We start from the raw sequence: 12,423 nt of genomic DNA, 5'->3' as shown, positions 1-12,423 counted from the left end.
AAATTGTAGGATAATAAAGTCCAAAGAAGGTCACTCTACTCCAGTAATCTGCAGGTTAAATCTTAATGGCATATACAGACATAGTAAGGGCATAATGTTTTGGGCTTCCCTGAACTTTGTCAAATGCATTTGAGATTTACCCTGCAAGCAAAGCAATTGGACAGATTGCTGGGTAGAGTGACCATTTTTGAACTGTATTTTGCTGATTTGAGGTAAGGTGAATCCCGTTGTTTGAGGCACTCCCAGTCACAATCATTGTTGAAAATTAGTTACTCCACTGCAGGTAGTCTAGCCCACTCCCAGTGAGCGCCTTCTCCAAGCTGCATTTTAAGTCTCTCAAGCCTGATGTAGTATTGCAGCTCCAAAATATAACTCAGCCTCCTTCGGCTTTTATTTGGTATGGTGTGGTGTTCTTTTCCTCGAAAGTTTTTTTTTAGATAGTTGACATAGAGCTGATGTACCACAAGGTTCAAGTTTTTTGTCTTATCTGTCCCAAGGTCATTGTCCAAGAAGCATGGGTGTTGTTTCGTAAAACTTTTCTTATGAATTAGCTCACCTTACATATTAATTTACAATTTATCTCTCATACAACCTGATACAGGAATGGCAGGACATTTTGCTGCAGTAAGCACATGTTAATTTTACCAATCCTAATGTCATGCTAAGGAAAATGGGCGGTGCTTCCCCTGAACCTTGTGCATAGCAAAAATTACTGGCCTTTTCGTGCTTCAGGCCCATTTTTTGTCTTAATTCATCCTTTATTTTTCCTTACCTGAATTAACTCATGAATTATCTCCCCTTATCTGTCTAAACTGATGATTTATTGTTCCTTCTTTGTTTTTCTCATAAATTGGCTCTTCTTATAGAAGAGGTGAAAAATAACTAAGGTGAAATAATACGAGAGAAAAGCTTTGTGACTCAACCCCATTTTGGTTTGTCAATATGCATTTTAGCAGATTCTAGTCTGGCTTTTTTGTCTTTTTGTTTCAACAGTGGAGTCCTCCTGGGTCTTCTTCCATCGAGGCCACTGTCACTCAAAAAGCAACGGATGGTGCAGTCAGACACTGACGGACCTTGACCTTGGAGTCCAGCTTGTATCTCTTGGGAAGTTGTCCTTGGCTTTTTGTCTACCATTCTCATTATCCTTCTGCCCATTCTGGGGTCAGTTTTCCTCTTGCAGCCGCATCCAGAGAGGTTGGCTACAGTTCAATGGACCTTAAACCTCCTAAAAAATATTGCAACTGTTGTCACAGGAACTGTAAGCTGCTTGCAGGTGGCCTTATAGCTTTTGCCTTCAACATGTTTGTCCATCATTTTCTTTCTGATCTTTTTAGACTACTTTTCTTTTGCCTTCACTCGTACGGGTTTACAACGATACCAAACTGCAGGGGGACCACTTTTTTCTTTATTTAAATTGGCTAAATGACTGGTTTTATTATTGGAGATGTATAATAATTATTAACTATTAAAGAAAATAGCTAATCTGAAAAATCACGTGAATGCTGTTATTTACCATTCTTTCTAGGGGTACCAGAAAATGTATCCAGCTGACTATAGAATTTCTTTGTAGGACAACCAATACCCACTCTGTTTTACTCAGTGATACACCAACAAGGGGCAATTGTTTTTTGTTTGATCAGGTTTTTTTAAAGAGGCGTGACATACTTTTTTGATCTGTTTCTTCACTGTAAGGGTACCAATACATTTTCCACATCTTTATATTAAAGGGACCCTGAACAGTCAGTCAAATGAACTTACCTGGAGCTTCCTCCAGCCCCTCGTAGTTGATGAAGTCCTTCGGTGTCCTCCGGGCTCCCTTCGCGCTGCCCCCAGTGGCTCAGTTAGAACGGCGACTTTGGCCGAAGTCATGGGCCAGTACGCATGCATGGCCCCTCCGCGCGCCGTCTCACTTGCACGCCTGTTGCTCTAAGCATTCTGCGCACACGCAGTTCTTGAAAGAATGAACTGCACATGCTCAGAATGCTTATGACAAGACGAGCGTACAGAGGGGCCGAACATGCGCAATGGCTTCGGCTGAAGTCGCCGCTCTAAGGGAGCCGCTTGGGGCAGAACAGAGGGAGTCTGGGGGACACCGAGGGACTTTATCAACTACAAGGGGCTGGAGGAAGCCCCAGGTAAGTTAATTTGCCTATTTTATTGTCTGCTAAGGGTCCCTTTAAGCCTTCTGCGTATCACAGTAGTTTTTATGAGCTGTGATGTTTAACTATATAGTGTAACCTCAGGAGAGGTAAGTGCTACATGGATATTTCCAGGTGCAAAAACAGCAGCTAGGGATTATTTATATATCCAATTCATAGGAAGTTATGAGTCTGTTTTCACATAAAGCAGGTCATGAAGGTGACTCTTCATTTTAATTCTTGTGGACATATGCCAATGATTGAAATATACTCCTGCCTATCAGATTGATTTATCATTTATATTTAGATTTGGAGGTGACTGAGAAATAAAATAATTAGCCCTAAAAATTGGAATCTTATGTAAAAAAAAAACCCCAAAAACAAAAACTTGTGTGAAAATCAGAAATGACGGGCAAATATAAGTGGCACAAAAACCATAGTTTACACTAAAGCTTGTAAAAAAATGAATTTTCATTGATTCTCAGTATTGATGATGGTCAGGTGATGAGATCAATCATTTTATGTGGATCAGGATGATCTGCAGAGAGCTAATATCACAGCCCATAGATATATCAAGTGAAGATTCCTCTATTAGGTAAATGGGTTAGGTTGCCCACGTACTGGATAATATTGTAAGCTTATGCTTTTGTAGCTGTTAACTAGTGGTCAGTGGGTAAGTTGTATCCAATGAAAATGCTCCTTTTAAAAACTGGCAGTGAAAAGCCTAATCTTTTATTTGTCACTTTCACAGTGGCCTTTTCACACCAAAGGCAGAGCAGAGTGAGGGCTCTTTTCCACTATGAAACACAATCGCAATTGCGATGCAATCTCGTTTCAAATGAATGTCCTCTAATGCCATTGAGCTCCTATACTCAGTATAGGAGCTCAGTCACATCCAAAATGCGGCAGGAGGACGATTGCACGCAGGACAAAATCACAACGCAATCGGATTGCACTAATGGAAATGCCCACTGCCATTTTCATTTGTTTTACTGTACCCTGCGTTTTGCAGTCCAATAGTGATCATAATCAGATCGTAGAAACGCTTGGTAGGGAAATAGGGCCCTCATACTGTTTTTCACGCTTCAGCGCTGTTTACACCCCTTGTGGTGGGTTGCAGCATGGCCACACAGAACATGCTTGGAGACAGGGGTTCCTATTCACTTGAGTTGAATGGGGCTGTGTCTCTCTTTATTCCACCACAAGCAGAAGCAGTGTGAACAGAGTGTACTGATCGAAAGTACCGTCTGGGCCCTAAGAGAAACCTGACATCACAGAAACATTGCAGTTGAATGGTTATCAGGCTGATTCTGTGGCTTCAGTAGCTTCTGACTGTTGCGTCTGAAACCGACATTAAGTCAGTGGATTTCGATTAGCGTCAGAACTCCTTATTTGTATACTTCTCCTGGGACAGCAACTCAGAAACTGTTTGGCTGGTCTAACATCATAAAATCCTTATTGTACAACTCTCTAGAGCTATAGCCCACACAAAAAACAAAAACAAGAAACCTTTTCAAAATGAATTTCACCGATTTAGTCTAACACCACATACACATGGTAAGGGTACAGAAGAAGATAGTACAATACATATTATATAGAGTTTGGTCATGGGAAGAGTATTAGAATGACAACAAGGCCAGCAACACTTTTTAGAATGCAATAAAGCTACAAAGCCTCTAACACTGATCACAAGTTTGTCAACTTCTGTTCTGACTAATGGAAAAATAATCTGATTGGTACAAGGACAACAAATTCATAAACTGTTTCAATGACAGAGGCTGATTTTGTTGATTGGAATGATTTTCACCTTATCCTATGTACAATTAAAAAACCCATTCAGGTTTATGGAAAATCACTCTTTGTAAAAGGTTCTGAAGATGGGGTTGCTAAAGTCAAAGTACACATTGTAGGCTAAATGGTTAGCAATAAACAGACAGACACAAGCAAGCCCTTATTTACAGGGAAAGGTATGACGAGTTATCATTAGTTTACACCTAAGTTGTCAACAAATTCCCTCATAAAATGTAGGGTTTATTACTTCAATTAAAACAATGTTCTCATAACATCAGTAGGAAATAAACTATGTATCATGTCTTAGTTAGCAGCTGATTGCTGGTATGCAGATCACTCCACATTCCATTTACAGCCTGTATTAGTGAGATGAACTAGTGACCTTTATTTAAAGCAATGTATAGGTTACTGAAATTAACATCTGTTGGTTAATGTGCAATGCTTACTGTGCTATTGCACAACAATCAGGCCACCAAATACCCCAACCTGTATGAAGTAATATTTAATTACAAGACAATGACACCGTTATCAAAGAGTATTTAAAGAGGAACTGTAGTGAAAATATATAATGCCACTAATACAAGTGCTTATTTTGTTTTACAGTATTAATTTATAAATTATTTAGTCAGTGTTTGCCCATTGCAAAATCATTCCTCAGCCTGATTTACATTTTGACATTTTTAAAAGGTGGCCACATCTTTAGTCCTGTCAGGTGCATCTCTGCGAAAGGTTTGTTCACAGAGAGGTATAAAGCCAGTAGAAAATATACCTGGTCTCCCAATATGCTCTGGGAGTAGAATTCTGCATAGATAAGCAGCCTAGGCTAAACATCACTTTTAGAGCAGGGCTATATACCAATGTACAGCAATATATAGATACAGGATGTGTTTCTGATACTGAAACCAAGATAATTAATGTAAAACTGGCTATCCTGAATAATGTTATGCATTCTTCTATATGTCACTACAGTGCCTCTTTAAACCCCTTTTTATCAGAGAATGAGCCTGATAGAAGAAGGGGAAGCAATATCTATCCCTGATTTAAAGGACACCTGAAGTCAGAGGGATATGGAAGCTGCCATATTTATTTCCTTTTAGGCAATACCAGTTGCCGGGCTATCCTGTTGATTCTCTGCCTCTAATATGTTTAGCCATACACACAGTGGCGGCTCCAGGAAATTTTTTTAGGGGGTGCTATGCAGGTGCTGGACCAATTTCCGGGGGAGCTGACGACCTGCGGCGCGCGCCGCGGCAAAAAATGGGTGTGGCTACAACCTGCGGCGCGCTTCGCGCGCCGCGGCGAACAAATAGGCGTGGTCATGACCGGATGAGGGCGGGGCTAACTGTAATTTAAAGTGAACCCAGGGTGAGAGTGATATGGTGGCTGCCATATTTATTTCCTTTTAAACAATACTAGTTGCCTGGCAGCCCTGCTGATCTATTTGGCTGTAGTAGTGAACTGAATTACACCAGAAACAAGCCATGCAGCTAATCTTGTCAGTTCTAACAATATTGTCAGAAACCCCTGACCTGCTGCATGCTTGTTCAGGGTCTATGGTTGAAAGAATAAGAGGCAGAGGACCAGCACGGCAGCCAGGCAACTGGTACTGCTTAAAGGGAGATAAATATGGCAGCCTCAATATTATTCTCACCTCGGGTTCCCTTTAAAAGTGCAACGCAAAGACAGAGGGCCCAAGTTTTGGTGACCCTTTTCCCAGAAAATTCACATAATTGTGCAGGTTTTCTGAAGAAAATACACGTAATGTGAGCAGATTTTAACAAAAAACACGTCCAATGACCCCAATATGCACAATCGTTATCAGATATGGCTCCAATATGCACAATCGGTAGCAGATATGGCCCCAATATGCACAATCGGTAGCAGATATGGCCCCAATATGCACAATCGGTAGCAGATATGGCCCCAATATGCACAATCGGTAGCAGATATGGCCCCAATATGCACAATCGGTAGCAGATATGGTCCCAATATGCACAATCGGTAGCAGATATGGTCCCAATATGCACAATCGGTAGCAGATATGGTCCCAATATGCACAATCGGTAGCAGATATGTTCCCAATATGCACAATCGGTAGCAGATATGGTCCCAATATGCACAATCGGTAGCAGATATGGTCCCAATATGCACAATCGGTAGCAGATATGGTCCCAATATGCACAATCGGTAGCAGATATGGTCCCAATATGCACAATCGGTAGCAGATATGGTCCCAATATGCACAATCGGTAGCAGATATGGTCCCAATATGCACAATCGGTGGCAGATATGGTCCCAATATGCACAATCGGTGGCAGATATGGTCCCAATATGCACAATCGGTGGCAGATATGGTCCCAATATGCACAATCGGTGGCAGATATGGTCCCAATATGCACAATCGGTGGCAGATATGGTCCCAATATGCACAATCGGTGGCAGATATGGTCCCAATATGCACAATCGGTGGCAGATATGACCCCAATATGCACAATCGGTAGCAGATATGACCCCAATATGCACAATCGGTAGCAGATATGACCCCAATATGCACAATCGGTAGCAGATATGACCCCAATATGCACAATCGGTAGCAGATATGACCCCAATATGCACAATCGGTAGCAGATATGACCCCAATATGCACAATCGGTAGCAGATATGACCCCAATATGCACAATCGGTAGCAGAAATGACCCCAATATGCACAATCGGTAGCAGAAATGACCCCAATATGCACAATCGGTAGCAGAAATGACCCCAATATGCACAATCGGTAGCAGAAATGACCCCAATATGCACAATCGGTAGCAGAAATGACCCCAATATGCACAATCCGTAGCAGATATGACCCCAATATGCACAATCCGTAGCAGATATGACCCCAATATGCACAATCCGTAGCAGATATGACCCCAATATGCACAATCCGTAGCAGATATGACCCCAATATGCACAATCCGTAGCAGATATGACCCCAATATGCACAATCAGCATCACCTGAAAAAGAAAAGAAAAACCCATTTACTCACCTACAGCCAGAAGACCTTCTTTCCCGACCTCCTGTCCCGAGTCCCGACCTCATTGTGGCGCGCAGCGCCCGCGCGCCCACGATCCTCTTCCTTCCCGACGTCACGACGAGACTTCCTGCCTGCATGCAGAGAGCAGGGCTACGGGAAAGAAGTCTGCAGAACAGGGCTCCGGGCGGCCATCTTACCGTAGCCCTGCCTGCTGCTCCGTGCTGCCGCTGTGTGAACTGACTTGGCGTCTTTTAGACGCCTGAAGTCAGTTCACTCCAGGGGGTGCTTTGGGGGTGCTTGGACAATTCTAGGGGGTGCTCGAGCACCCCCTTGCACCCCCCTGGCGCCGCCCCTGCATACACATCATGCAGCAGATCAGGCGTTTCTGACATTATTGTCATATCTAAAAAGATTAGCTGCATGCTTATTCCTGGTGTTATTCAGACACTGCTGCATCCAAATGGATCAGCAGGGCTGCCAGGCAACTGGTATTATTTAAAATGAAATAAATATGGCAGCCTCCATATTCTTCTCATTTCAGTTGTCCTTTAAGGCAAGATAGTCTCAGATTGGCTATACAGATTAAAATGACGTATAATGCAGATGGGGAAATAAATATTATAGGGTAGCTCAGGGAGGTATAGAGGTGGCTAAAATTCACATGAATTAGAAAATTTCAAAAGCATTTATGGCACATTGGTTTATTTTATAGATATCTCTAGCTTCCAATTATACTAAATCAGTTATGTGGCAGGCAGTTTAGACATACACCTCGGCTGTTGTTATGTGTGGCAATCCCATGCTCCACACTCTGATGTTTATAGTATTGCACATTTGTCTCCGTCTCAAGATGCTTTATCCTGCTATCTATGCTTTTATATCATAGATATATGCATCTCTAGCGTAACAGATTCTTGTCCTAGGACACTTATGCTGTAATATATGCTTCACAATGGAATGCATGGTTTTCTGGATGAGGCGGGGGAGGGGTATTTGGGTCTGGGAATTTTGTGCAGTAACCCTATAGGAATGCTCATTACCCAGCGGGTGTTCCTATACATTGCTTCAGAAGCATCACATTCCTTCCATCTCACCGTGATAAATGGAATTAGAAGTGATTTACACATCAGGATTCAGCTGCTCATTGCGAGACGACAGTTTGTTTCCTACTGAGGACATTTAATAATTCAAGCAATAAATTGGTTGACAGATTAGGTATATATTGCTAATAGTTTGCATAAGATTTCCTAGGACATGTTTGGGTATAGTTAAAGCGGATCCGAGATGAAAAACTAACTATAACAAGTAACTTGTCTATATATCTTATCTAAAGTTTAGATCTAGCTGCAAACAGCTTTAATAGAAAATGATTATTTCTTCCTGTGATACAATGTGGGCCACCATGTTGTTTGTAAACACTACACAGAGGCAGGCTTATCTGTATCTTGAGCACTCAGCCTGTGAAAAAAACCTAATCCCCCCTCCTCCCCTCTGCCTCTGAAATCAATGGCTAGTAAGGCCTGGTTCACATTAGCATTCCCTGTCCAGATCCGCCTGATTGGATCCGGACTGTATACTGTACAGATGGAACGTACGCTCCGCATAGCAATGCAAAGTCTATGCGGACGTTCACACGCGTACGTTCTGTACACTCCGGAGCCGGATCGGATCCGGGCTCCGGAGGCTTTTCCAACATGCGCTATTTTTTGGGTCCGGATCATCCGGCCCACGCACCCGGACCGGATCCTGACTGCACCGTCCGGATATGGAAAGCTATGGGGAACAGAAAGCACAAAACACACAGGATACAAACACCTGACGTTCTACCCCACTTCCTATGCGGATTCTAGCGGCCATTTCGGATGGGGACACATGGGAAGCACTGGAGCAGCAGTGACTAACCGTGCTGGAGCGTGCTGGAGCTGTTTGGCAGGATGTCGGAGGTGGAGGTGAGGCCTACAGTGGAGGACCTGATTCTACAGGTGCACCAGGTGCACCTTCTGCAGACCCCAAGGTAATTTTGTTATTTTTTTTGTTTTTAAACCCCACGGATCCGGATGCATGCATGATGCAAAAGGACCGTACGGTCCCAATCCGGATCAGGTCCTGATACGATCCGGTCCGTTAGCAAGCCAAAATGCAAGTGTGAACGGGGCCTAACACCTCCTCCTTATCCTGCCCAGACTGAGCTCCCATGAGCCCTTGCTACTGCCAAGGCTCTCTGAAAACCTGTGGGCGTGGTTTATTTAGTTTTATAGGGAATTAGAGTATTAAAACAAAAACAAAAAAGTATTTGGCTTGAGGAATGCCCTATAAACGATAGGAAAAGAACACAATTATGCAATGAGTAAAAGTTCACCTCGGATCCACTTTAAACTAACCTGCTGATAACTTGCAAATGGCATCGGTGATGGGGCAAAAAGCAGAAAACTCTTCTCATGGTATTTAAAGCAAACCTGAAGTTATCTGCTGAGATAAACAGTTGTATCTACAGTTCTTATCCTAAGTAAGACTTTACTTTAATCCGTTAGTCTTAATTTGATTTTAAAGATTGCAATTCTAAGTTTGAAGTTTTTACTGTTTTGAGTGAATAACTACAGTGGCCACAGTGTTTTTTGATGCTCATATAGGTTTCATACAGACGAAATACAGAACTATGGAACTTATATGCACTCAGGAGTGTATTTCAGCCATGAAGAATATTTATTATGACCTCTAATTATTTATCAGTGTCAGTACATGTAGCTTCTCATTCTCAATGAAGAGAAAAGATCATTTGCAGCTCTGGGGCCATATGCAATTCACTTTTTCTCCTAAGTTTTCTCCTAGGAGATCATTTTTTAATATTCTATTTAAAGTACTGTTCAGTACTTTGTACTCAAACAAATACCAAAAAGTAGATGATAAAGTGCAATCAAAATTGTTTTGAGTATTTTCTTGATTGCTAATGGCTTAAATGGAATTTTGACAAGGTGGGAAAATATCACCTAGGAGAAAACTCAAGAGAGAAAGTTAATTGCATATGACCCCTGGGTTAATATGCAATTAACTTTTTCTCCTCTATGCTTCCTCCTAGGAGATAATTTGTCGTCTTGCATTTAAAATAGTTTTTCAAAACTTTGCAATTGAAAAAGTACCAATAAGTATGTGAAAAAGTGCCATCAAAATTGATTTGAGTATTTTTTTGCTTGCTGGTGGTTTAAAGGCAATGTTATTTACAAGTTGTGAAAATATCACCTAGGAGAAAACTCAGGTGAAAAAGTGAATTGCATATGGCCCTTGTCATAAAATGTCTTTTAAACCAAAAACCAAAAAACCTTGTAAGACAATACTAAAAATAAATTTGATAGTAACTATTCATAAAGTTTTGGGTACTTTTTAAATTGTAAAATACTTAAAAGTTATTTTAAAGAGAATTTGAAAATTGTCTCCTAGGAGATAACTCAGGAGGAAAAAATAATTGCATATGGGCCCAGAGCCCATATGCAATTCACTTTTTATCCTGAGTTTTCTCTTTGGTGATATTATCGCACCTCTTGGGCCATATGCAATTCACTTTTTCACCTGACTTTTTTCCTAGGAGATAATTTTTCATCTTCAAATTAAAATAACTTTCCAGCACTTTTCAACTAAAAAAGTACCAAAGAGTAAATGAAAAGGTACTATCAAAATTAATTTGAGCATTTTCTTGCTTTCTGATGGCTTAACATGCATTTTATTGACAAATTTAAAAATATCACCTAGGTGAAAACTCAGGTGAAAAAATCAATTGCATATGGGCCCTTGTCAATAAAATGTGTTTTTAAATCCCCAGCAAGCAAGAAAGTACTCAGAATAATTTTGATAGTACCTTTTCAACTACTTCTTGGTAATTATTCATTTCATTAATTATGAAAAATGTTGAAAAGTTATTTTAATTATCTTAAAAAATTATCTCACAGGAGAACAGTAAGGTTCAAAAGATAATTGCATATGGGCCCTGGGCTCACTTTTTCACCTAAGTTTTCTCCTAGGAGATAATGTTTAATCTTCTGTTTAAAATAACTTTTCAGCAATTTGCAATGGAAAAAAAATATCAAAAGTAGGTGGAAGAGTACCGTCAAAAGTATTCAGTGTATTTTCTTGCTTCCTCTTGGCTTAAGGCTGCTTACACACAGGGACGTTACAGGCGCACGTTAGTGCGCCTGTAACGCTCCCCCAAGGCACATTGTAACGCTCCCCCAACGCACAGCAATGTAACTCAAGTGGGCTGTTCACACAGCCCACGTTGCGTTACATGTAACGCTGTACGTTTCCCGGAAAGTGCAGCATGCTACGGCGTTACAGCGGCTATAGCCGCGTTAGACTGTTTACACATGCGCAGTAGGAGGCGGAGAGGAGGCGGGGAGAGCCAGCTACAGTAGCCGCGCACATGGCTACTTAATATTCACTGCACTGGCAGCCGCTGATTGGCCGGCGGGACCACGTAATGCGGAGTGTCTCGCTCCGCGTCACGTGGTCCCGCCGGCCAATCAGCGCCACTCTGGGAGACTTTATCGGAATAGAGCCGCCTAACGCGGCTCACTCTACCGTCGTCTCTTGCAGCACCATACGTTGTGTTAGGTGCACGTTATGCGACCTTAACGTGGCACCTAACGCAACGTCTTGGTGTGCAGAGGCGCTGAGTGTCGTTTGTTTTGCTAGATGCTGTAACTCCTTTTTCTATTGCCTGAGGAAGCGGGCGCTGACCCGTGAAACGCGTTGCTTTGTTTTATCTGGAGTTCGTTAATAAATAGACTGAATGTACAGTCGTGTTGTGTCTACTTGGAGGAGGTAAGTCCACCACTGCCTCCTCTAATTACCAAGTTTTGGCTTTTAAGTTCCTTTAAAACCCCTTTTATCCTTTTGGCGCCTCTGTTCTCTCTTATATAGTCTTGGTGTGCAAGTAGCCTAAAGGCATTTTATTGACAAGGAGTACAAAATATCAACTTGGAGAAAACTAAGGAGAAAAAGTGAATTGGCCCATATGCAATTTTTCTCCTGAGTTTTCTCCAAGTGATATTTTCACAACTTGTCAATAAAATAGCTTTTAAACCACCAGCAAATAAGAAAATACTCAAAATAATTTTAATAGTACATTTCTCCTACCTTATGGTACTCTTTAAATTGCAAAGAACTGAAAAGTTATTTTAAAGAGAAAATGGAAAATGATCTCCTAGGAGAAAACTCAGGAGAAAAAGTGAATTGCATATGGGCCCCTAGAGTCTTAACCCTATGAGTGAGAAAATAGGAACTAGTTCTAAGTACTATAAACATGTTTACTTCATTATGGGGTACATTCACTAACTTGTATATAAGTTGAAATGATACAGGTGTTTACACAAGCAAAGTACAAACAAACAAACAAACACAGAACACTTATATCGCGCTTTTCTCCTGGCGGACTCAAAGCGCCAGAGCTGCAGCCACTAGGACGCGCTCTATAGGCAGTAGCA

At 41.5% G+C, this 12,423-nt stretch overlaps 1 protein-coding gene across 4 annotated transcripts in view; it reads left to right on the top strand.

Moving 5' to 3' along the window:
- The window catches only part of LOC137545980 (protocadherin-9), a 125,007-nt gene that overhangs the window by 19,452 nt on the left and 93,132 nt on the right, over positions 1-12,423 (top strand). Inside the window, exon 3 of one of the 4 annotated variants that reach the window (XM_068267835.1) lies at positions 994-1,436. The exons of the other annotated variants lie outside the window; for them this stretch is intronic. Coding sequence (XP_068123936.1) covers positions 994-1,068 — 75 coding nt within the window. The 3' untranslated portion in view covers positions 1,069-1,436. Of the gene's footprint in view, positions 1-993; positions 1,437-12,423 lie in introns of those variants that run through there. 4 annotated transcript variants of the gene reach the window in all.

The sequence above is a fragment of the Hyperolius riggenbachi genome, chromosome 2 (assembly GCF_040937935.1).
Source record: "Hyperolius riggenbachi isolate aHypRig1 chromosome 2, aHypRig1.pri, whole genome shotgun sequence".
Lineage (NCBI taxonomy): Eukaryota > Metazoa > Chordata > Amphibia > Anura > Hyperoliidae > Hyperolius > Hyperolius riggenbachi.
Note: the sequence above shows the minus strand (reverse complement) of the source record. Positions and strands in the feature narration are given on the sequence as shown.